This window comes from Gallus gallus, chromosome 2, assembly GCF_016699485.2.
Source record: "Gallus gallus isolate bGalGal1 chromosome 2, bGalGal1.mat.broiler.GRCg7b, whole genome shotgun sequence".
NCBI lineage: Eukaryota > Metazoa > Chordata > Aves > Galliformes > Phasianidae > Gallus > Gallus gallus.
In genome coordinates this window covers 56,577,165-56,603,143 of record NC_052533.1, presented here as the reverse complement: position 1 = coordinate 56,603,143, position 25,979 = coordinate 56,577,165, and the positions used below count along the sequence as shown (strand labels likewise).

The 25,979-nt window shown below is 37.3% G+C and overlaps 1 protein-coding gene and 1 long non-coding RNA gene across 5 annotated transcripts in view; one reads left to right on the top strand and one right to left on the bottom strand.

Annotated features, from left to right (window-relative positions):
- LOC121109608 overlaps positions 1 to 1,852 on the bottom strand; it is a 42,627-nt gene extending 40,775 nt beyond the window's left edge. For both annotated transcript variants that reach the window (XR_005857868.2, XR_005857869.2), the window contains exon 1: positions 1,546 to 1,852. This is a non-coding gene — a long non-coding RNA (uncharacterized LOC121109608). The remainder of the gene's footprint in view (positions 1 to 1,545) is intronic.
- ATP9B (ATPase phospholipid transporting 9B (putative)) overlaps positions 1,742 to 25,979 on the top strand; it is a 168,005-nt gene continuing 143,767 nt past the window's right edge. For all 3 annotated transcript variants that reach the window (XR_005857867.2, XM_025147637.3, XM_003640746.6), the window contains exons 1-3: positions 1,742 to 1,861; positions 14,513 to 14,686; positions 22,315 to 22,465. Coding sequence is in view for 2 of the 3 variants with exons in the window: in XM_025147637.3 (XP_025003405.1) it covers positions 1,767 to 1,861; positions 14,513 to 14,686; positions 22,315 to 22,465 (420 nt within the window). In the remaining variant the exon portion in view is untranslated. The remainder of the gene's footprint in view (positions 1,862 to 14,512; positions 14,687 to 22,314; positions 22,466 to 25,979) is intronic.

The window sequence follows — 25,979 nt, the reverse complement described above, 5'->3', positions numbered from 1 at the left end:
GGGTGGCATGGAAAGTTTGTTTCAGAACAGTATTATATTCACATACTATCATAAATACATGCTACTGTGATATTAAGTGGTTCTGTATTTATTAGACAATGAATACAGAAACATTATCTCTTCAAATGAAAAGCTTTTTACATTTTGCAAAATAATACCTGCCTCAGATGCCTGACTAGAAAAGCACAGATCAACAGCAAGTTTACTCATGACCTTGCAGGATTTATAAATAGAAAAGGGGACAAAATTTTAAATATGGAGTCAGGTTTGTTATGCACATCTAAATATCACGTGCCAAAGTTTCAGTTTTACATTAAAAAATCCTTTAAGAAAAAATTTAAGAGTTTTCTCTAAAAATCAAACCAAAACACAAACACAAAACCACAAGACAGGATTATATGACAATCCAGAGGTAGAACTGAATGATGATAGATGCCACACAACCAGAGTATCTAATCTAAGAAGCTTTAACGACTGTATGAAAATACTGATGCGACAAAGCAATTAGCTTGATCAAGAATCTCAGATTGTGATAGGAGGATATCTGAGAAGCGAAAGAAACAAAGCCTGCACTCTAGAAAACTGAACGCAGCATCCTACTGACACCTATGACCTTAGTAATTTGCATAATCAGTAATTCATTGCCAAGAACCTTGGTCTACTTAACATGTCACGTGTATGCTTCAGCATTCTGCAAAATAATTCTTTGTTTCATTTGTGAATTTTGTTTTTCATTCCGTAATCTTGTGAGTTCAAGGCATTTATAAAAGGATGATTCTATAACTCCATGGCAAAGCCTGACATCTCTCACTTCTTCTTGTACTATCACTAAAAGGTCTAACCACTTCTGTTGGGAAAGACAACCCCAGGAACTTCCACTAATATAAAGAAGCATATATAACCAAGAGAAGCTTCTGTCACTTAGATTTTGGTTATTCTTGTATTCTGCACTCAGGGTCTCTGTCTCCCTTTAGGGAAATGTGTTTGAAAGACTTTTTTTTTTTTTTTTTTTTGCTGGTAGACCACTTACTTCCCTTTTATTATTTATTTATTTGCTTTTGTCTTGAATATTCATGGCAAAATAAATTTGTTTCCCTTCTTTCTATTTTTTGTTGCAGGAAGGCTGTGTGTGTGACGGCGCACGGCCTTTTGCTTCCCCCAGCAGCCCATTTCAGAGGCATGTGGAAGGATTACATCTTACAGTGGGTCTGTGAACTCCCGTATCTTCCACACCATGGTTTTCCTGTGGTGACTGATCTTTCCTTTGCGAAATGTCACAGATTGATTCATAACCCCTGAATTACAGAATGCCCGCTTCCACATGGAAACCTCTGCTCACGAAAACAATCTCTGTTTAATGGCAGAAAACACTTATTGTCAATCTACAGTGTTTGTATTCGTCCTTGGCGATCACACACATATTCGCTGACATCCAGCACAGGTGGCACCCAGTCTTTGCCTCCGGGAGACTGAAGGACAATCTACTTCGACCACGTTAAAAACCAAGTGTTTGCAGCCCGAAGACAACCACTTTGGGTTTATCACCTGCAATTCCCCTTCAAGCCCTGAACTCCAGGTTTCCTGGAATGTCCCACCCCTTCGCCGGCACGGCGTGCCGCTGCCCCACCCCCTCGAGGGAGCCCCGCCTTCTTGTTTAATAAAGCGGGCCCCGCCCCACCGGCGCTTCCTCCATCCCGCCGTCAGCTGGTGGTGCCTGTGACGTCAGAGGTGCCGGCCGCACGGCGGGGAGGCGCGGCGCCCCCAAGATGGCGGACCAGATCCCTCTGCACCCGGTGCCGCGCAGCGCCCAGCGCAGAGCGGCCTATTACAGCAGCGCCTCCGCGGCGCAGAGGCACAACAGGTACGGGCAAGGGCGGCGTGGGCGTATCCACACCCCGCGGCTCCACACCTTCTGTCTTCGGGCGAGGCGCTCGGCGTCCCCTCGCCCAGCCCCGCCGTGCTCTGGAGACCGCCCGCCCGGTCCCTGACAGCGGGAGGCGACCCTGCGTAGGGCAGTATGAGGGCTGCTGGCGGCCCCTGGTTTTCCGAGGCCTGCGTGGTGCCGGCTGTCCCGCTCGGTCCCCAGACCGGCCGCAGACTGTGGGGCGGCCGGCAACGGGGCGCCGGGCCGGGCTGTGGGGGCGGCTGGTTTTGGGGCCTCCGAGGGGGATGCGCTGTCGGCCACGTCCCGCGGGTGCGGCCTGGGCTGTCCTAGCGCCGGCGGCTACGGGGTGGGTGGTATTCGTGGCCGGCAGCTCGCCTGGCGTCAGGGTGCCGGCCTTAGTGGGCTTCTCTGGGCATCGCTAGTAAACGTACTGTGAGGCAGCCGCTGTATCTTAGAGAGTAAAGCATGAGCTTCCTGGAGTGTGGAAATTAACCTTAGGCTTCTTAAATTGTACTCTGGGGTGAGAGGGTGTTAAGGGCGTGGAAGAAAGTCGTTTGAAGGTTTGCTTCCAAGTTAAGACTGAACGTTTCTTTCCTTTCTGCTTTCCTGAAGAACTCTAAGGAATACCATCGTTGTTCAGGAGGAGGCACTTTGTTCCGTAGTTTTTGTACGTCCTTTGGGCAGTCCTCTTGAAGTGTTGGAAATGGTTGCAGTTAATCGTTTGAGGCATTTTCTCCTTCTCTTGATTCCTATGGGGCATTGAATGTGGGTGCGGGGACTGGAGGGAGTAGATCTGTTGGCTGTAGCAGATGGACTTTTTAAGCATAGAATAACTGCTGCTGCTGTTCTAAGTCAAATTAGTGAAATCAGTTCATCAGGAATAAAAAAAAAAATGGTTAGTATGGAGTAACTAACAGAAAAAACGTTTAAAATTATGCGAAATAAGATAGGTTTAAATAATATCACCTTGACTTTTTTAAACTAGATAAGCCTGCAAATGTTTACAGGAAGTCCCCTGATAGGACAGCCTACTGTAGTTGTTCTCCTTTTCACTAATACTTGAAAGTCTGACAATCCATTGTAGGTCTGTTTTTTGCTCTGAGGAAGGGCAGTGTTATCATTATCATTATCATCCCTATTTCTCAGAGAGTTGAGGCAGGGGGAGGTTCTTCACAGTGTCTGTAAGCTTTTTAGTGGATGTTCCCCATCATTAGAAAAAGGGAAGGGGAGGATTATTGTAGGCAAAACCTTAGTCTAGACCATCAAAGGTATCAAAGGTGGTTCTATTATAGCTTAGGAGCATTGAAAAATACTATAGATGTACGACAAGTTCATAAAGCGTGTAGGTACATAGGTTTTTTTAGAGATATAGTTTAACAGAATAATTACTGTTATGTATACAAACTGTTTAAACTTGACCAAATGCACAGATTCAATAAGCTGTAGGATCTGGCAAGGAAATACAGATTCATTATCTTTTTCCCCTCTGTCTCATTTGATTAACTTTACCTTCCAAAGATTGTAGATTGAATTCCCTATTCGTCTTTCAGAGTTTCTCTTTTATAATCTGTGTGCTTCTCAAATGTAAGTGCATATTTATTTTACCAGTCCTCTTCACAAATTATTATTTATAGTATTTATTAGTTCTGTCAAGCTCCTTCTAGGATTATAAAACATTTTGACCTTAATAGGTATGTTTATTACTTCGGGTTCTTTATTTTGATCACAGAATAATAGCATGGCTTAGGTTAGAAGGGACATTAGAGATCATCAAGTTTGAACCTCCCTAAAATGGTCAGGGTGGCCAATCACTAGGTAAGGCTGCTCAGGATCCTGTCCAAACTGGTTTTGAATGCCTCCAGGGATGGGGCATCCACACCTTCTTTAAGCAACCTGCTCCAGCACCTCTCCAACCTCTGAGTAAAAAAAATTTCATCCTAAATCTAATCGAAATGTTTCCTCTTTTACTTTAAAACCATTCTACTTTGTCTTCTTGCTACCAGACAATGTAAATGTTGATCCCCCTCCTGCTTGTAAGCTCCCTTAATCTACTGGAAGGCCACAATGATGTTTCCCCAGAGCCTTCTCTTTTCCAAGCTAAACAAGCCTGGCTCCATCAACCTTTCATCATAGAAGAGATGCTCCAGGCTTTTGATCATCGTGGCTCTTCTCTTGACCTGCTCCAACAACTTCCCCCTGGACTGGGAACCTTAGGCTTGGACACAGGACTCCAGATAGGGCCTCACCTGGATGGAGTGGGACAATCACCTCCATCTCCCTACTGGCCACCCCTCTGTTGATGCAGACCAGGATACTTTTGGCTTTCTGGGCTGCAAAAGCACGCTGGTGGCTCATGTCCAGCTTTTTGTCCATCAAGACCCCAAAGTCGTCCTCTGCAGGGCTTCTCTTAGTGAGTTTTTCTTCCACTGTGTACTTACATCTGGGATTACCTCAACCCAAGTGCAACACTTTGCACTTGATATCGTTAAACCCCATCAGGTTCTTGTGTGCCCGCTTCTCAAGCCTGTCCAGGTCCCTCTGGGTGGTATCCCTTCCTTCTGCTATATTAACTGCACCACTCAGCTTGTTGTCATCAGCAAACTTGTTGAGGGCACACTTCATCCCACAGTGTATGTTGTTGATAAAGATGTTAAGGAGCACCAGTCCCAAGACAGACCCCTGATGGACACCACTCATGACCAGCCTGCACCTGGACATAGAACCATTGACAACCATCCTCTGGCTTCTGACAATCTCCATTCAACCAGTTCTTTAACAAATAGTCCAGTCTTCGAATCCACAATTCTCCAATTTAGGGATAAGGGTGTGGTTTGGGACTGTGTCAAAGGCCTCATATGAGTCTTGGTATATGACATCAGTTGCCCTTGGCCACTGATACTGTTGCTCCATCTTAGAAAGCCACCAGATTGATCAGATATGATCTGCCCTTGTTGAAGCTGTGCTGGCTGTCTCAAATCACCTCATCTCAGGTGTGCCTTGATAATCTTTCAGGAGTATCTGCTTCTTGATCTTTCCAGGCACAGGTGTGAGGCTCACTGGCCTGTAGTTCCCTAAGTCTTCCTTTCTCCCTTTCTTTAATATGGGAGTCACTGAGGACTTTGCTTGGCAGCCATGATTTTTCAAATATGATGGAGAACTGCTTTGCAATGACATCAGTCCATTCCTGGAATGGATATTTTCTGGCCACATAGACTTTTATGCATCCAGCCTCATAAAGTGGTTTTGGACTTGCTCCACTCTTACACTGGGAGGGATTTTGCTCTCCAAACCCCTGTTCAGATGTACGCAGGCATGAGAGGTGTGGGAAACCTGGCTGAGAGTGAAGACTAAAGCAAAGAAGTCATTAAGCACTTCAGCCTTCTCCATGTCTGAAGAGGCTAGTTCTCCCCTTTTATTTAGTTTTGCTTCAACTTGTAATTCTTATGACTTAAAGTTATAACTGATCTACAGCTCCTAAACCTTTATGAATGCTTCATCCTGCTTTTCTAACCTTTCTGTGCAGCACAGACTTGTCAGAGCACTTGCATTCCTGCCTAAGCTGCGGCAAAGCTCCTGGTTTTGCAAGTGCATGAATGAGTGTTGAAGTGAGGTCTGATAGGCAGAAAGTTATCACATGCTATATCACATGTTATATACATACAGTTTTAGTTTGAAAGAGCATAATTCGTACTTCAGAAGCTATCTAGAGGTGGATGCTAATTAAAGGGTTTTCTTAATCTCAACATTAATCCAGATTTCTGTGTTCTCAAGGGACTTGAACTTGTCATAATTTGTCTTTTTTTTCAGTGAAGAATTTACAGTTCTTACACTGCCTCTTTTGCAAGTCTTTTACGCAGATCCTTAGCTTTAGCACAGTAATGTTATTTAACTCGAGCTGATTTCCCTGCTACTGGCAACTTCAGTTAATACAAATCAGTAGTTGCTTACCTGTAGTGGCCTCAAAGCTAGTTTGTTGGGTGACTTATTTTGCTTAAGCTGAGCAGCGTGTAGGAGTCTGCTATCATTGCTGTTGTTAGTTCTGCAGTTAGGAGAAATTCTTTCTCATCCAGTGTTTGTCTTTACTGTGCTTATGTACTCGAGAGTACTTTTGCTGACCATTAGCGTGTATTTTAAAGCTGGAATGCGTTCCCCACACTCCTAAGGGGCTGCAATGCTATACACCTGAGATCGCATGCTTTTATGTAGAATTGAACAGAAAACTGGTTGTGTGCTACTGTTAGAAACTAGGAAAAGCTATTTTGAGGTAAGCAGTTGTCTATATTCTAATAATTAACGATCTTGTTATTATGTAATATGCACTGTGATAGTTGTAGAAAGCTTGGAGGAAAAAAAGCTATTGTTTTGTGACTGTTTTGACACTTTGTCTTTCAGCACAAAGGATCTGAAACAGTTGCTGTGGGTTCTTTGTTTCTGTGTTTGGTTTGGTTTTATACCCTATGGGAAAAAGAGGACTGGAGAGCTCCTGGGATCAGTGAGAGTGCAGTGAGAATAACAATCTTATATGTTAGACCTGTATAGTCAGAAGCCCAAGAGTGAGCAACAGCTGCACACAGAAAGTTAACTGTGCTCTGTGTTGTCCATCTACCTTACATGCAGATGTAAAACAAGAAGCTGGGTGGAATTTTGAAGCTGATAAGGGACTGAGTTAAACAGTGCTCAACCCTCATTTATCTCTAAGCAAATTATCTAGTTCATTAAGGTATCCTGCACTTGTCACTGTCACTGTATGTTGCATTTGGCCTAGTAGTGCTACAGTGTGAAGTGTTGGGACAGCTGAGCTGGTGCCGGAGTATCAGGTCTTACCAGCTGTGTCCAATAGTATATAAGTACAGTTACACTCCTAATATTCAGAGGTATGCCCCTGTTGTCACAAAAAACCTTCATTCTCAGGAAGAAATCTTCCAGCATGATTATGTGTAATACGGATCATGATAATGTACCTATGAATGACCACTCTGAAAATGTATCAAGAGACTGCAGTAAAACAAGTAGTGGAACAAATCAACTGCTGTTGCCTCTCTGTAGTTTGCCTTCTGATAGAGAACTCAGGTTTTAGGAAACTGTTGTTTTTTAGTTACTGTTTTTGTTTGTGTGACAGAACTGGGAACTACATGAATTTCAGGTTAGTGTAACCTAAGGTTCATCCATATGTGCCACAGGTATCATAAGCTGTTAATAACCAAAAGTAATGTTCCTGATGATGTTTTGCATTTAGCTAATGTATAGGCTTTGAAATGTGTTGTAAATGAGAACCCATTAAAATACAAAGCTGAACGTTACGTTGGTACATTCAAATATATGTATGTATGTACATTACAATACACTTTTTTTAACGTAAGGGTGAAGGAATTATGCTCCAGAAAAAACACTGTAGAATTGTATTTAGGAGGATCGCAGTGATTTCGATCCTAAAGATCATCTGCTACTGTTAAGCTATTCTTACAGAATAGGTCCATTGTGTATGCCGCTACATTCATTCTACAGAACTATTGTCCCAGGGATTTTTACTGATTTTAACTGAAATTCAAAGTCTTTGCATCTTTTGCAAGGCAAAACTTCTTTCAATTGAAAGTAAACAGAAGAAAAATCAGCAGCTGAGGCAGGACTGTCTCTTGTCGTTAGCCTTTCTTCAGTTGGTTTTGGACAGATTCACTGTTTTTGATTGGAACTGTGTAAGTTATTTTTAGACTCTGAGACACCGTCTCTTCTGGCTCTCCCATCAGGGCAGTGCGATTGACACCTTTGCACTTGGGATGTTGTTTTCATATCATACTTGTGGGGTCTTTGTTTTCAACATTGTCTCATACTGCAATGTAACAACATTTTTTAGAAAAATGAGTTATCATTGATTTTTTTTAACTTTCTCCTCAATTTATATCCTCTGTTCTGTAATCATATTTACATTCCTAGATTGAATGATGCTCTGTTTTCTGTAGACTTGATTCATAGGGTAATATTACCTTTTGGGACTGATACCTGTGAGATTTAGGATAGGTTTAGATTCTGATATTTTTTTTGTCTGGGAAAAGGTCAGACCAGGTTAATGTATAACCTTTGAAGAGCCAACTTGGTTTACGTTAATGCTCCTGGACCTTTTACGTAGTTATATGTAATATTAGTTATATGTTATATTAGTTTCTGTGGCTTTTGCTTGTCAGAGTAATCTTTGTTTTAATGACACAGGTAACCAAAGTACATGCAAGCAGAGTTGCTCACAGTATCAACTATGGAGTATTTTTTACATACAATGACATTTTTATTGATGTCATACCCGGAGAAATTGTACTTCATCTGCAATAGTATGTTTTGATGACATAGCAACTTTAAGTAATTCTTCTAATAAGTTGCAGGTTTTTGACTCAAAGTTGCTCAGAATCATATGTTTGGAAAATACTTTTTGTTTTTTTGACACTAGTAACATACTTTACACACACAGACAATCTTGAGCGGGATTATTCTTAGAGTGATTTTTCTTAATCTGAGTAATTTTTATATCAAGGCACAAAAATGTTTGAGTACGTACGGCCGTGAAGTTCAGACTGCAATTGCAGATGAAGACTATCCTTTACAATGAGCACATGGCTGTGGCTGCAGTAGAATAAACTTTTAAAATGTATATTTAAGGTTGTTTGTATTTAAGCTGTATTTTTACCCAATATTTGTATGCCTTCCTGATTTTTGTCTGTAGTATCCAAATACAGTGATTTGTGTTCTTTGGATAGGCACTTGGGTTGCTTAGAATGGGGAGAAAAAACAATTGATCAAGCTACAGTGTCAATAGCAATCCCCAGTGACAGTGATAAAATGGCCCCGTTGTTGTGATCGATGATGTACCTTACTAATTAAAAATAGGGTTCTAGCAAATGCAGATGTTTCCTCAGGTCCTGCTGTTTATTTTGTTATTGGTCATACCTATTTGTTAAGTAGATATTCACTCATCCTGTCCTGGCTTGAAAAAAGATGTTGATTCTGATAGGGCGTGTGTAGTACTTTCTAAGGAGAGGAAAAAGGAGTAAGGAATGGTGTGGTTTTTTTTAAATGATAGCTTCCCTGTGCAGGTCTCTTGAATTTGCTTCTGTCATATACATGTCTGGCAAGGAAGTATAGGCTGGGGGGGAGGGAAGGCAAATGACATTGAGAGCTTTTGCTTTGTCTGGTGGCACCTGCAGTTCTAGTTAGCTGTGATTTAAGCCATTTTTGAATGGCTGCCTATGGAAGGTAGTAACTGTATAGTCTGCACTTAGACCTTTCTCCCAACAGATACAAGGCTTTTCTTTATTTCTGTGTGACAGAAGTGACTAGTATGCCGTTTGTTGTGTTTTTATTGTAGTGATTGATCAAAAATGCTCCCCTACAGTTTTCCAGAAACTGAGTTGCTTGTTAAAGGTTGGGGGCACCTTAATTCAGCTTATTACAGTAACTATTGGTCATTTCAGTTCACAGAATCAGTAATAAACTTGCTTATGTATAGTAGAAGTACTTTTTTCTGTTTTGTTGTCCATTTGACAAATGTGCACCATAATGTGAGTGCTATAATAGATTTTTTTTAAAGATTCTATTATGTAAGGACACAAAAGCAAAGTTGTATGTTGAAATTTAATACAACTATATGGTATACAAATCTTCAGCTTCCCCAAAAACTGTCCAAAAGTGTACTTTGTTGTTTTCACTATTGATCTACTGTGGTTAGTGTTCTCTTCCATATGGAGTTTTCTAACAGGCCTGTCCCTGATGATGTATGAATTGTAGCAGGATTGCTTTCTTTGTGTGCTTGTTATTAGGCCAGGACTTGGATTCAGAGACTTTAGAAGTGAGACTGGGTAGGGGTACACTTGCATAAGAGATACAGCCACAGCTTAATAAAAAAAAAAAAAAGCATTGACAAGCTCTGGTTGATTTTGTATGTTTCTGAAAAAAAGTATTTCTGTTTTGGAGGGAGAGGTTAAAGGAAATTCTTCAGATCTCATGCATTTACCTGTAGAAGGCTTCTCTTCAGTCACAGTCTATGAAGAACATAACTCTGTAATGCAACCAGACTTGTTGCTGAGTGCATCATAGCGATGTTTGAAACTAAAGAGAAACAGTAACTTCCAGTCTTTAGAAATGTTGAAGAATATTTGGAGAAAAAAAAGTAATTGGATTTGTCTCATGTAGCTTGTAGCAAAGAAAATATTTTCTGAAGATACTGACGGTTTGAATAAGAGGAGCTGTTGTGGTGCAGCTATATAAAAGTGCATGATTGTAACCATGGTTATATCTAAATGTATATTTATTGGAATCTTTCATGCTACTGTGGAAAGTTTAAGACTTTTTATGTCATGAAACAGGATCTGAACAGCTGTATCAGTGCAAAGTGCAGCATACAATAGCTGCTGCTTTGTTGGTTTGTCCTCTTTAAACAATTCTTGCTCTTCATCTGAATTGAGTCTGCCCTTCTCTCTATTTTTTCCTCTTCCTGCACCTTCTCAGTTTGGTCATCCTTATCCTCAGACTTGAGAGGTGTTCATCTAGGTTAGACTGTGGAGGAATGAATAATGTTAGAGCACGATAGAGCTGGGACAGGTTATGCTTTTCTCTCCTATCTTTTTACTGACCGTGAGCAGAAGCAAAGCAAAACTCTGGCAAATAGCCATCAAAGCAAAATGATGACTTGGGATGCCATTTTCATAGCAGATCTTCATATAAGAGTCTGTTGAAAAATGCTTGTTGTGTATGATTTCCTTTCACTTAAGTCTGTTAAATGTTATTCCTAAAAATAGCTACATTTTGTTGAAAGTTGTTCAGTGTTAATGTTCCTTTTTAAATAGGAAGCCACATATTTGTTAATACAGTTATTTTCATACCTGATTTAGTAGCAGCAATGCTGAGAGTTTTGATGTCTTTGCTCTGGCTGCTTTATTCATGTTGCTTTCAGTGTTTCCTTATTTTAATAAAAGTTTCTAGGATTGCACTTAATTGATTTGTCATTCAAGGCAAATCCACACTTCAGGCAATTGAGTGGAAAAATACAAGGTAACAAAGACAAAGAATTTTATCCTCCTCCTAGTTAGGAAAAATACAATTCATTGTTTTTAAATACTGAAACACAATTTTCTAGCACAATATCAAAACTACTTTTGAAACAATAAATTGCTTGCTAGTTCAAAGGCTATATTATGAAGTGAGATGCTTATGCTTATTATCTTCACAACTTGGTGAAGCTCCATGTTTAAAAGTGCAAACTAGATACTAATTGTAAAAAAGTAATTGTTTATAATGGCAAAAAAAAAGCCATGTAAGTGTTTACAATGAGAACATTGGTATGTTCTACAAATATCACCACATTTGCAAGAGTTACATTAAATATTAAGCAGACCTCTGGATATATTTCTTAGCCGGGGATGTTCCTCTTAATAGTCTTGCATTAGAATTCTCTGTCAGGAGAGGCTTTAGCCATGTTTGCTTTGTTACCTCTGTATATAAAGCAAACTTTTTGAGTCAGACGCTATTCTGGTTATGTAAGTCGGAGGAGTCTATTGCAGTGTGCTCCAGTATAGCTGGCAGTTTGTGATTTCACTGGGTGGTGTTACACCATTAATTGGTATGATGTCTAAAAGCAAAATACAGTGCAGTTGAAAGGCTTTGTGTTGGGAAGTGAGTAACTGCGATAATGTAATTAGCAAACTTTACCAGGGGAGAATATAAAAGCATTGAATGTGAGCCAGTTTAAACACGGGCTTTTCTTACTGAAATTCAACATAAAGTAATAAGGTTTTTTAAGCAGTAATTTTTATTGTCAAGTGTGTAAATTTGAGTATTTAAAATCAGTTTAGTTTGAGAGTAATCTATGCGATCTTGTGTAATATACCTTGTGACCTGTAAATAACTGCCATTTGTATTACGTGCTTTTCTTCTTAATGACTGTTTAGAGTAGCAGGAATGGAAGATGTATCGCCAGATGACCGTATTAAGAAAAATACCAGATGCATCCTTTTGCAAACAACATTGTTTGTAAAGTTCAATTGTGAGGCTTTTGCCGTGTTTTAACCTTTATTTGCCTATTTTTGAACTATTACTGTTAGTAATGGTTCTGAAAATATTTTGTGGCTTTTTGTTTCCCCAAACTTCTGTTTTTTCTGCTGTTGTTGCCCTCTTTGATAATTTGAAAAAGATGAAAATTTTTGGAAAAAGAAAGATCAACAAAGCCTGTTTAAAGTAGATAATGTCTTTTCAGTAGAAATTATATACAGGAGCTCACCCTTCCCCCCCACTTTATGCCTTCCAAAAAGATTAATAATGAAATAATGGTTCTAATATGCATGGAGTGTGCATATGTACATTGCTGAAAAACTGGAGGAAAAATTAATGTGTTCAGATTTTGTGTATTAAATATACAGTAGATAGAGGAAAAACAAATCGAGTGATGGTGCTTTCTCATGCCTGCTGTTTGTGTAAAGTCTTAGGTTTGGTCAAGATTTGGGACAGGTGTAACTTGGGTACTGCTTAGCATACTGTTCTGTGGCCTCCTTTCTTTCATTTTCTTCAAACAAGAAGAACTGGACCCCAGAAGTACTTGGTCTGAAGTCTTCTTGAAGTATTTGACATTATTTTTGCTAAAAACCTTGTGTTAATGCACAATTTTTTTTGTTGTTTCCAGAGATGTCATAAAATTAAACTTTAGTTTTTGAGGTTGTTGGTTTACTGTGCATTTCTTGAGTTCTCAATAAGATTCTGTTGAAAGATGAGTTTGGTATTGCTCAGTTCATGGATTTTTTTCTGTCTGTGTTGAAAATTTTACTTCTGGGACTTTATTTAATGTGAAACAAAGTTCTTGTTCAGTGAAAGGTGTGTTCTGAACATACCAGCTCACCCACCAGATGAGAAAATGGGATGAATTCCTGCACTGAGAGAGCTTTTTATTTTTAATACTCTCCATAGCTATATAAATTTATGTACGCTACAGACATTTCCAGGCACTGGAATCCAGTACTTCCAGACTATTGGCGTATGTCCTGGCGTGAACTTGGGCTGTTCCAACACTTGCTCTTCCTGAGCTGTCCCCAGGCAGAGCTTAGTGGCTGGGGGTGGTTCATGCTTGACAGCTTGCAAGCAAGTTTCTGCTTTTTAGAGGTCAAACGTTCAGAGGGCACAGGTGTAGGCTGCTTTGTTGCTTGTAAAGCTTGGGAACTTCCCTTCAGTTTGTGGATGTGGATATAGCCTTTGTGTGTACTCAGATGTTTTGGAGTTTACACAATGTTTTTTTATATGTACAAATGCACCAACAAATGGATTTTTAAATCACTGCTTTAAAAAAAAAAGATTTTTTTTAGTTTGCTGAGGGGAAAATAAACAGTCCTAGGATGCATATTGTAAGAGATACAGTACAATTTTCATTAAAAAACAAATCCAATAATTTTTAAGCTTTGCATCTGTCAAATGCTTTTTTTGTCACTCACTCTTATGCTTTTTTTTTACTTTCTGAGCTCTAGGAATTGTTTTACTGCTCCCAATGCAAGAATAAATCCAAGAGAAATTGCAGATTACACAAAGAATAAATGATGGTTTAGTTTGAGAGTTGAAAAAATAAAATGTATGTGCACAATACCCCTGATGATACCTTGATACCTTGATTCTAGTCAAATGTTTTCATCACCTGCTTGTGTTTAATGATTGCTTAACTACCATTCTCAGTAGTGTTAAGCAATGTTTTTATGTACGTAATTTTTTTTGCATGTTGGTTGGATTTGATATTTTTGTTCTTTAAGCATTCTTGTGGTCAGCCTTTCTGACCATTTTGTTTGTAGGGGTTGATCATTTTATTAACATCCATCAGTTATTTTGTTATTGCATGCATGTAGATTATCTTTGCATGATTTTCTTCCAGTAATATCCTCAATAGTCCTTTGAATGGCCTTTAACAGGAAACCTGAGTAGCAGTGCAGTTCTTTCATATTTTCATGCGTTTTAGAGAATTTCCTTATCAAACATTCAGATGTTTTATCTTGGCTTAATAGGCAATCCACAAGTGCAAAATTGAAAGGGAGAATAGTTTCTGAAAAGGACCGTTGCTAGCCTAGTGTTGTTTTCATAGGTCTGCAGGCAGATCTGTTTTGATTTGCTGAATGTTTGTGTCAAGAATTACAAAAGTAACTGGTGTTTTATTAACTAAGGCTGATAGTCTGATGGGTGGTACACAGACTCAGGCTTGGAGGTCTGCGTAGGTATATCAGGACAGGAAGTTGAAAAAGCTCAATGGAAATGTGAAGTTTATGCTTCTGTGAAAGCTCGCATCATTTACATCTGTATAAACTTTGTGAAGTAAATTCTTTTTTTAACAAGACTTTGCAAAGAATCCTTTGAAAAGTATGAAGCTGCAGTTCTGTACATACTAATTCAATAGCAAACAAGAATTTATATCAAAGTGCTTGGATGATTGCAGACCTTCTTGCTGTGTTACTATTTGTAATGCAAATGCTGATGTGTCAGGACAAATGCATGAGATATTTAGGTTGAAAATCTCTCTCTAATGTAATTCCATATAGCAACAATTACCTTTTACTACTTTGAGATTCCTGGTAATAAAAAATGTTGTGTTGAGTATTTAGTGTTTTTATTTCATTTTTACAGATATCAAGTAGAAGATGAGTCCTCTCATTTGGATGAAATGCCACTAATGATGTCAGAAGAAGGCTTTGAAAATGATGAGAGTGATTACCACACCCTCCCAAGAGCCAGAATCTCGCAGAGAAAGAGAGGCCTGGAATGGTTTATTTGTGGTGGATGGAAGTTCCTTTGCACTAGGTTTGTTTCATACTAGAAGCTTTTATTTAACTTTTCAATGATATAAGTAAATATTCATTGCATCCCTGTACTGTATACGTATCACAGGAAACATTGTAATTTGCTTGTCGTGCATCTGTTAACTATTTTGCCTGTATTTTCTCTACTAGGATATTTATTAATAGTTAATAAAAGTTCTGTGGAACTGCTGCTGTTTATTTCTCCTGTGTGCTTTGCTGACTTTCAACTGAAATGAACTGAAAAGAGGCTTTTAAGAGATATCAGATACTGAAATTGTAATAGTCCGAGGTCCATAACATACAAGCATGGTTGACAGTTGTACTCAAAACCACACGAAATAAAAGATGTTAAAACTTTCCTTGATTTTTTTTTGAGGACATTAAGGTAGGAAAAAAAAATGTGGATTTTATTGATACTCCTGAAAAGAAAAAGTTCATTAACTAATGATTAGTTAAAATTCCAGCTTTAAAGGTTAAGGAATACTTGTAGCAGTTGGCCTTAGAGTGAATTACAGCTGTAGTTAGCTCTTGTGATTTGCTTATTTATAAACTTTGTGCTAAAGTTCAGCATACACAGTTATCTTGGAATAGTAGCTTTCTAATGAATTGCTAGAAAGTTTCCAGTTACTGCAATCAGGGTGGTTAAAAATAGCATTTCCATCTTTAATGATAAAATTTGAAAATCATCATATAAAAACCATTGGAACGAATTACGTATTTTCAGTTAAGTGATTTTCTTTTAGCAGGTGATTTTAGAATTAATTTAGATAGGCATCTTCATGGATAGTTTTCTTGGCACTTAAATTCCAAGAGACCTTTACAATGTTGTTCTACCTCACCAATTGAAAGCTGTTAGTTATAAAGTAACTTTTTTATACAGCTCTATTGCTTATAGAAAAATATAACGTTTTTATTTATTCTTTCTGTAATGTCTTAACAGAAATACATGTATTAATGTTGTTATAGGCAACAAGTGTTAGAAAGTAGCAGGAGGGAATTATGGAAGCAGAGTTAGCAGAATGAAAGTTAATATACATAGTTTATTTTTGGAAGGGGTGTTTTTAATACTTGAAAGTGCTTTGAGAGACTCTTTAATTTCTTGTGGACATGTGTTAAAATGTAAGTACCTTTCAGCAGAAGTTGAGATATTTGGATATTAGATACTGTGATGGACAGATTCTGTGTAGCTCTAATTTCTGAAAGAGCAGTCTTTGTGTCCTGTGCTTTACAGGAATTCAGTATGACTCCAGATTAACTGTTCTGAGTATAGTTATTCGAGTTATAATTGTCATGCATTTTAGCCTTTGTTTTTCTAAGGAAGTGAGGCATGCTGTGCTTCTCATTCTCAGTCTTCATGTATCTATTGATATTTCTGATGATGTGAGGATAACTGGACTTGAAGGATGGAAGAAGTTTCAGTTGTGTTCCTGTAAATTTTGTGAAAATAGGTATAACAGTAAAGAAGAGAGCACCTTGTAGCTGCCCTGGCAGCTCCAGTACCTACTGGAGCATCCACAGTGTGTGAAGAAAGGCGGGCAACTGCAGGATCAGTTTGTTGGAACTCATCAAAATCAATGAAATTTCATAAAGTCTCATTGAGAATTGCAAAATTTCCAGTTTTAAAATAAAGCTTCGTAGTTACATCTCAACTTTAAGCAGAGATCAAAAAAGACATATTTATTTGGATTTTTGAGAAGGAAAAAAAAAAGCAGGAAAAATGCATTGTGGATAAATTATTTTGCCACACTCACTTCTCTGTGCTGTCAGTGGGTTGTGGATGAGGTGTATGTCAATTCAGAATACTGAGAATTTCTGTTCTTTGTAGAAAAACAAGCTTTTCACAGGAACTGGATCTGGGTTTGTTGTTGACTCCGCTTGGGGTGTTTCATGTAGCCTTCTGTCTTGTAAACTTCCTTCAGTTTACCTCCTGTTGGAAAAGAGATGCTCTTTCTTTAGACATTGTATACCTGGGTTAGGTGCTGGGATGCCTGTGAAGCTCCACCTGTTGTTGGGGTCTCAGAGCATGGTGGCTGTGGTGTGGGTTTCTCAATGTGGATCTCAGTGTCAGCTGTGAGGCCCAAAGTAAGTGCATGTCCCTGTAGGTGAGTGGAAGAATGTTTCATCCTAACCCTTTCCCCCCAGCCTTTACACAAGTAATATTGCTGCTGTCTGTGTTCTGCTGTTCTCTCTCCTGTGGCTCAGTGCAATGGCCAAGAGTTGCACCATGGGAAGCCTGGGTTGGAAAGACTTCTTCTCTGAAAGAGTGGTCAAGCATTGGAACAGGATGCCCAGAGAAGTGGTTAGAGTCGCTGTCCCTAGAGGTGTTCAAGAAACATGTAGATATAATACTTACGAACATGGTTTTGTGGACATGGTGATTATGGGTTAGTGGTTGGACTTGATGATCTTAGAGGTCTTTTCCAACATCAATGATGCTATGATTCTACGTTTTATGCATATCTTATTGCCAATGTAGTTGTATGAAAATTCTCTCCTAAGCAAGAGGCCCTGAAGGAGCTTGTCTTTTGCTTTGCTGATTAACTCAACTGAATTTTGATACATAATGGAGTCTTTTTAGTCTTGAACTGTACACAGAGGCATTTAAATCACATTGGAATTTTCTGTAACTGAATGTGATGGGAGATGTATTTATTTTTCATTAAAAGTAAATTCTATTGAAAAACAACTAAATCATAGCCTGGAATTTCAGTAGGAATTTTAGCAGGCAGAGGATACTCCCACAAGATAGATGCAGAGAGATGTTTAGTTGAGAAAATTTGCTGGGAGGAGGTTCCTATGATTTCTTACTGAAATCCTATCTACTGGTCCAATCAAACTATATAGAAACATCATCTTAGGTGAGCACTTCTGTGTATGTAGATACCCTTTGTGGTCTTAAGGAGATTGCTTCTGGGCTGAAAGCACCTTAGGATTTTGTCATTGATGCATTCAGTGTTAACAGTTACTCGTGTTAAACTTTATGCGTATTTATTGGAACCCACTGAATACTAGAGACTTTGACTTGCCTATCTGTTCTTTAAATTTCCTAGAATTACTCAAAGGATTGTATAGAAGATATGGAGACTAGTGACTGTATTGCTATCTATGTAGTTATTATACTGTGTTGTAAAAGCAGTGTGTAAGCTATCATTTTGGTAGGAATTGGGTGGGTCCATACAGTTAGAACTGAGAGGATTGTGATATGTCGTCTTGTAAAGAACTGAAATGTGCTTGCTTGCATAAGGTAAACTGCATTCTAAGTATAATATCTGATGAAATATCAGACTGTTTCAGCACAGCCATCTGAAACCTGTTCAGTTCAACAGAATTTAAAACTTAACCCTATATCTGTGGAAATTAATAATCTCATACCTGAGGCTAGGTGAAATTTGAATTTCAGTTTCCATGTTCAGAACTTCCTTTTTGTGCCTTAAATTATATTGTAAATTTTTCAAAGCTGCGTTAGAAAGATGAAGACAAAATGCTATTTGTCTGGAGCCAAACTCCAATGGCCCCTGCTTTGTTTTGGATTCTCAGTAAAACTCTTCTTTAAATGCAAAATCATTCACTACAAACAAGCCACCAAACCCACTATTTTTTTTTCTTGCATTACTGGGATTAAATTCATTTTTAGGAGTGGAAATTCTTCATCTTACTTGGCAGCTTTACAATTTTACCTTCCATTGATTTTGTTACTTACTAAAAAAATCTTCTGATGGTTATTGTTTAGTTGAAAAAGTTTCACTTTCTTGGCTGGAGCAAATATGGAAGGTTTGTCAAAGTTGTTTTCATTAAAATTGATTTCGTAAAAATCCTTTATCCGGCTTTTAACTTCTGTGTAGACAATAGGCTATTGTTGGCCAGAACTGAGTATGTGGGCTTTATTTGCAAATCTGTGACTTCCTAAGTTTTTACATTAGTGAAGGAGGGGGAAAAAAAAAAAGCAACCACAACAGCTCACAAAATATAAGTAAAATGTAAGTAAATCACATGTTGCCCTTGATTTTGAACAAATTGAAGACATAACTGATCTAACTTCAGGAACTCTGTATTTCTTGCTTTCGTAGCAGAGGTAAAAGAAAACTTTGTGATATATAGCAGCGGTTTTGTGTCTGTAATCATTTCCCCTTTAGCTTACGAATTCTCTTCAAGCATGTGAAATTATAATGCACGTAGATCAATACTCTGGAGTTCTTTGGGCTGGATTGATTTCTTTCTCATGAGATTTACATTCCACTTGTTATCAAAAAACACTTTGTCCCTATGAAAATGGTGCCATTGAATGGCATTTCCATATGAAGTGAAGGGGATATCAAATGCTCGGATTAATTTGGGCTCTAAGATGGCCTGTACGCTTTCAATTAATCTGCGACGCATTTGTTATGCAGAAGCATGGGAAAATGCTGATCTTTAAAGAGTGACATGACCACTGTGTTGCTTTTGGCCTGATTACTGAAGCTACCTGTTGAGTACAATAATTACAGTATGTTTTCTTTGCAGAACTAGTTTCTGCTACTTAAAACCTAATAAGGAAAAGCTGACCCTTGCAGACAATGTAGAGCTTTTATATTATCTTTCCATTATGATGAAAATGCTGTTTTGTGAAAGATGCTGGCAGTTAAGCTTGTAGGATAAAAGTAATTAAAAAGGGGAAAAAGAAGTCCTTATTATTAGAACTACAGAGTCAGTTGAGACTTGCTTTAGCTTTTGACTTATTGGGATGCTCTGTATTTACGAAAAGTTAAGGGTTCTTATTTAACAATTACTGCATGTTTTTGAGTATAGCATCAGTAATGTATGAGACGACAGTGGTAATTGTTCAAATAAAAAAAGCAGTTTTTTAAAAGCCATATAATACTTTAGTTCTTATTTATTAGCATGCTTGTTCATAAATACAACATTATATTGATGGAGGCATCACATCTTATAGCTATCCTTTTTCTAAAGAAAAAGCTTTCAATGCATTTTTTAATTTCATAGACAAATGCATTTGAAATGTTTAAATCAATAAGGATATGTTATTCTTTATTTATAATCAGCGAGTCCATAGTGTAAGGTGTTCATTGAAGATTTCAGGGAAATCCGAAGTGTCTTGATCATGATATACCTTACACGGTTTTTATGGTTTTTGAAGTTCAGAGCATGTTACTCCAATTCATCTTCTGATGTTTGTTTCACAGAAGTGTAGATGAAATAAAAATCCCACAAAAGGGTCAATATTCTTGCACAAGAATTGTTTCCATCTTATATAATATTAGAGAACAGATTAAATATATGTATGGGTTTTGATAGATAATTTGAGTTTCAAAAAGACCAGGTAGACTTCATTGTTCCTTAAAACTTGGATTAATGTAAATCAGTTTGGATTTGAGGCCAACATCCCTCTCTCAATCTTCCTGTGATATAACAATGATTACTGGTAAGACTGTAAATTAGAAATACTAAATGATTTTGACTTTTAAGTTAGTAAAACTCACCAGAACCATTACAGTATTGTTTTGGGCATGACCCGATTTCATCTCAGATTTTTGTGTGTATGGATTTTGATGTTAGCTTTGGGCCTGTCCTTTCTATGAGAGGTGTCAGTTGTTTCTCAGTCAGATACCATTCTTTTGTCTGTACTTTTTGGCATCTGCAGCCTAATGTCTGTGAAAATTCTACAGAAGAGATTGTATTTAATGAAATATTCTGTCTTTTTGCAGTTCAGATCTGAAATCTGATTTAGAAAATACCGGATTTCAAAAGCTGACGGTAGACTTGTCTTGAGGCTTGTAGGCAGGCAGATGGGTATCATGCTTGTTTGCTTTCTTTGAGAAAATCATCTTCCTTTTGCTGAAAGTCTGTATCAGCTATGTAGTTGAGTGATAAAGTTTCTTTCTTTGTATTGTCCTCTCCATCCCATGCTCTGAAAACTGTGTAAAGCTTTAATACTAGAGCAGTTTTACTAAGTTTAGATCTGAGGTATTACAGTGTTCAGTTGTTCCACTTTATGCTACAAGTGTAAATGTAGCCTGAGTCCTTGCAACTGTGTTCACAATTCTAATGAGGGATGAATCTGACTGAAAACAGGTCAATTTTTTATTCTGTATTAGTTTACAACTGGATCAGTTTGGTCTGAGTTTACCCACGCAGTTGTATAAAGACTTTTGTCTACTCAGGGGAAGGGGCAAGAATGCACAACTTTATTACTGAAAGAAGATGGTGCTAGCCATTTCAGCAGGATAGGTTCATAGCCGTTAGACTGTGGAACTGTGATGTTTAGATGGCAGTGCTGCTCACATTGGTGTAAAGACATCTGTCATAACCAAGGTATATTTGGTTTTTTGAATGTTATTAAAAAGCATCACCATATTTTGAATGTTCAACAAATGCTGGTGAAGTTTTCAGAGAGGAGTAACTGTCACTATTTAAAATTGATGGGAAAAAAAAAATTGTGAATGAGTGTATATTTGTAACAAACTTAAAATACAAAGAATCAAATCAAATTGGTGTCCCTCCCATAGTGAAAGCTTTAAGCAGGAAATCCTAGGAATCCAGCATTCAGAGCTGAAGTTCTTAAATATCACCTTGTGAGTACTGTGTAGTGGCTTTTCAAAAACATAGTGATCATTGCTTTGAATGATTTTACTTTTCTGTAGTCTGGTTTTCTATAAGAAAATTGTAGAACTTTGAATTGCATTTCTTCTTTGGCAAAATTACTTTTTAAATAGACAAACAGCATTTTAAACAGGATGTGATATTATGTAGCATGTAGTGATGTAACCTATCAGTCTTCAATGCTTATTTGTGCATTCTGTGTCACTGAAATCAGGGAAGAAGTTTAAGAAGGGACCTTAGTGGCTGTCCAGTTAATTCCTTGCCTGCACAGTATAAATTGCACCTACCATATATTTCTATTCCAGTGAAGTCTGACAGCTTCAGTAGTAGCAATTCCACCTTCCTTCAGCATTTTGTTCCGCCCTAGTTATTAGAAGGACTCCTCTGTCTGTCCCCTGCCTCTGCTTTCTCTCAACTTTGATTTATTTACCACAGTTGAAGCCCATCATTATATTCTTCATGGACACAGAGAACAATTTTTTTGGTTTTTATTAGGGTAAGATGTGTTTAACTTGACAAAATGTTATTGGACTTTGCTATGAAGAATGTGAAAATGTTTTTTATACGTATTTTAAAATATAATTATATGTATGTTATTTATCCATATTTTTTGGAATCATAGAATGGTTTGATTAGAAGGGACCATAATAGGACATAAAAGAACATATCTGTGTCCTTTGTCCTTCCTCTCCCCCTTGCCCCCTGTAGGGACACCTTCCACTACATTGCTCTAATATTTAAAACTTTATATTTATCATCACATATATTCCATGTTTTGGATTTATATATTTATTTAGAGTGTGGGTATATATGTACAGATGCACATATTAAGAAGTGTATATTTGTTTGTGGCAAAGTTAAAGTTTAGTGTAAATAAATATTAGAAGTAGACATCTTGCTTACCAGTGTTGTTATGGAGAAAAGAAAACCTGTTTTTCTTAAGTATTTGCCTTCAGGGTTCCATATTTGGAAAACAAAGATGGCATATAGCTAATTCATAGTTTTAAAATCAAAAATTGTTTTTCTTTTCAGTTGTTCTGATTGGCTCATAAACATTTGCCGAAGAAAGAAAGAGCTGAAGGCTCGCACGGTGTGGCTTGGGTGCCCTGAGAAGTGTGAAGAAAAATACCCTAAAAATGCCATTAAGAATCAAAAATACAACATCTTTACCTTTATACCTGGGGTAAGGCTGCTGGTTTTCTGATATTGGACTGACTGTATGTTCTGTAGTATTTTTGTCTGTTCTACAAGTAGATAAATTTATGTGCCTGGATTCTTCATTTTTTCTACATTAATCTCGATGTCTTTAAGCACAGCTGTGAGTGAAAGCAAAGCTACTTTTTCTTGATCGTTGTATTTTCAAAGGCATATTTACATGAGAAATGTTTGCATGAGTTGAGTGGTTGGAATTCAGTGAAGCATTACTAATTTGAGATGCATTAGAAATTTGGAATCCCCTTCTTGAAACAACCTCCTAAACCATCAATTATGAAGCCACTAGAAAACACTAACTTGAGATACAACCAGTTGAACATCAGTGTACTCATACAGGTACTTTCCTGTACTCTCTGCCTTTGAAAGCATAATAAATGATGCACTCTGAACTGTAGAATGCCTCACAAGGAAAAATCTTTTCTATTTATATGGAAATAAGTAAGTCTAAGTTAGTAGACCAGTGCTTTTCAGAGTTGTATTTCTTATTGGTGTTTTAAGAATAATGAAGTCTTGATTTTGATTGTAATCCTTCAGACAGTACTTCTGCCATGGAGTGAATATGGATTTGTTACTTCTTTCTTTTTTTTGGAAGAAGCTATATGGTTTCTTAGTTAGCTTCATTTTTTTTATTCCAGTGTTTGCAACTTACATGAAGGTGAAACGTTTGGTTTGTTCTCTCAAAAAATTAATTACTATAATGAAATATAGCAATAGGGAAAAAACTGTTGAAGCATCAGCATACAAAACCTAAAATTGTCTGGTAATGTTGCATGTTCTACTAATACTTTCCAAGCATTCTGTGACTTGTATTCAAATGTAGAATACATCACTTTTTGACAAATATTCTTTGTCTTAAACTTTTTATTTCAGTGATCATGCAGATGTATGAGTATTGATTCTATTCCTTTGGTCCAGTGGCTGGCAGATGCTTTCTAATACATTTATTTATTAAAAAAAAGAGACAAATGGCTTTGTAATTAAGACTGATCTCCTGTCAAATAAATAAAATGTCACTTATCGTGGGCAGATTAAATATTCTCATCTCCATCGAACCAAGTAAATGTTTTCTTACCAAGTTTAAATTATTAAATTCAGTGAAATTGTTTGAGGTGCATATGCTTTCCTAAAGGTCACAAAATTCATTAAGCATATAATAAGCCATTGATTATTGTGACTAGAAATCTTCAGAGTATATTATAAATCCTAAACTAGATGCATGTTTCCTGTAAGGATCAACCATATCATGTAATTCTCTGTTGAGAGGGATTTGGTTTTTTTACCTCTTCTGATAATCTTTAGCTGTATAGACGAAATCACATATATTTTGTATTATTTCAAATTCAGTAGTAATGAAGTGGAATCCAAAGTATAAAGTTCAACAGTAGGTGAAAATAAAAAGCTTTTGAATTTTAATTTTGGACATAAATTAACAGTCTTCATTGGTTTGAGGTACTCTGTAGCGAACTTTGTGCTGTTCCACTACAAGTAACTTGTAGACAGCACAGTTGTATTGGTTCAAAATCCATAGATGTAACTAAATGTTGGCCTGAATGAGTTACCCTGGTTGAAGTCTTCATCATATGAAATTGGTCTTTTGCTTAAAAGTGTTTTTTAACAACTGACGATATCTGGTTTTCAGTGATTTTTTTTTTATATCAAAGTACAGGCTTAAGAATCCTGTTCAGATTAACAGGATATTACTGGGTGAAAGAGTTCTAATGTTTTCAAATTCAGGTCTAATTTCCATGCATTTACATATTTAAAAAAACCACCAATTGAAACAAAAACAAAACAGCCTGCTTCTAATAATATGTGCTGTTTGTTTACTATTTCATCTTAGTCTTGACACCTGTTCAGGAATTCTGTATAAATTCTCGTAATACCTTAAGTGGTCCACAGTTTATCATTCCTCTTATGAACTTCTAAGCAGCAGTCTGTTTTTTTTGTTTTTAGTTTTATGTAACTGGAGACTTCAAGTTTCTTTAACCAGACTGAAGTGTTTAAGTTTGTATTGAGAGAGCTGTCAGTGATCGACTAAATTCAAAGAATTTGTAGGTGCTTTTCAACCTCTGCCTGCAGATCTCAACCCAGTCTGCAGGATGAATGTACTTGGAGGTCCAAAACTCCCAGAGTATTCTGTAGAATTTTTCTTTGACTAAATATATCAAGTCTTTGTAAACAGAAAAAAAAAGTAAGGCAAGAAATGAGTAGATGAGCTACATCACTATTGTGATGAGATAAAAATTCATGCTGAATTAGTTTCATTTTGGAAGAATGCTCCAATGTTCCTTACAAATTCAAATCTGACTTTTTGGGTTTACATTCTTATTGCTTCCAATCTTGAAAAGATCTGTTTTGAGGATGTTTAGGTAGTCTTTTAACAGAACAGTAGCAATGTATTGCTCTTGCAAGATACTGACTGTTAAGGTGCTGGTACTTTGTGCTTGCTGGACAGGCACTTTAAAATTAACTCTCTTGGGTATTTTTTCCCCTAGGGCTTAGTTTTTTACATAACTAACTGATAATATTGATAATAAGAGCAATATATATCTTTGAAGTAACTTTGATTTTCATGCAGAAGTCATTACATTGCAAACTCTTTAAATGTGGTCTTTGAACTTTTTTGAATGCTTTAACTTCTAAACAGTTGATTACTCACTATTTCAGGTGGTGCATTCTCAATTTTACAGTAGCATTTCCAGTTCAGTAGCTTCTTCTGGTTGTTCTGCCTCACCTACTGAAGAAGCATGCAGAGTCTTTAAAGATCAAAAATTCTTTAATATGAAGAATGTTCTTAGTATTGTAATCACAATAGAAGCAATACTGAGAATACGTGCTTGCATAAACAGTGCTTTTAGCCACCAAGGGAGTGCCTTCATCTGTCATTCCTTCAAAATGTGGAACAACTTACTGAATGATGAGGATAATTTGTTATCATTTAGAACTTGAACAATTCTTTGCGGTTTACACCAAATTATTTAGTAAGACATATCCTCAGTGTCTACACTTACTGCAAAAGAATCTCTTAAGAAATTCAATGCTCATCTTCCAGATGAATTCAAAAGTTTGTTTTATATTATTAATTTTGCATAGTTTAAACCTAAAACCTTATACTCTACTTTTGCAAAAAGCTTCTCTTGCTATGGAAGCTGAAATGTATTTCCTTGTTCTGAGATTTTCATTTGATAGCCTTTTGGAAAGGAGCAATATTGCTCTTCATTCCAGGGAATGATCCTCATTGCCTGGATCTTCTTTTCTGTAGTGTTCATTTTATCTTACTAAACAAATTTATTACTGAAGACAGAGTATTTCTGCTATTTTCAAGAATAGTGGGAAGTGGTAATTTTGAACAAATGAGTCTTGGCTGATAATAACCTTGGCACCTTTGGAAGGGTCTTCAGTCAGTGTATACAAGAAGAGAAGCTTCAGTGTTCTGAGGGAATGCAGTGAACAAAAGTAACAAGGAGTTGATGTGTATACTC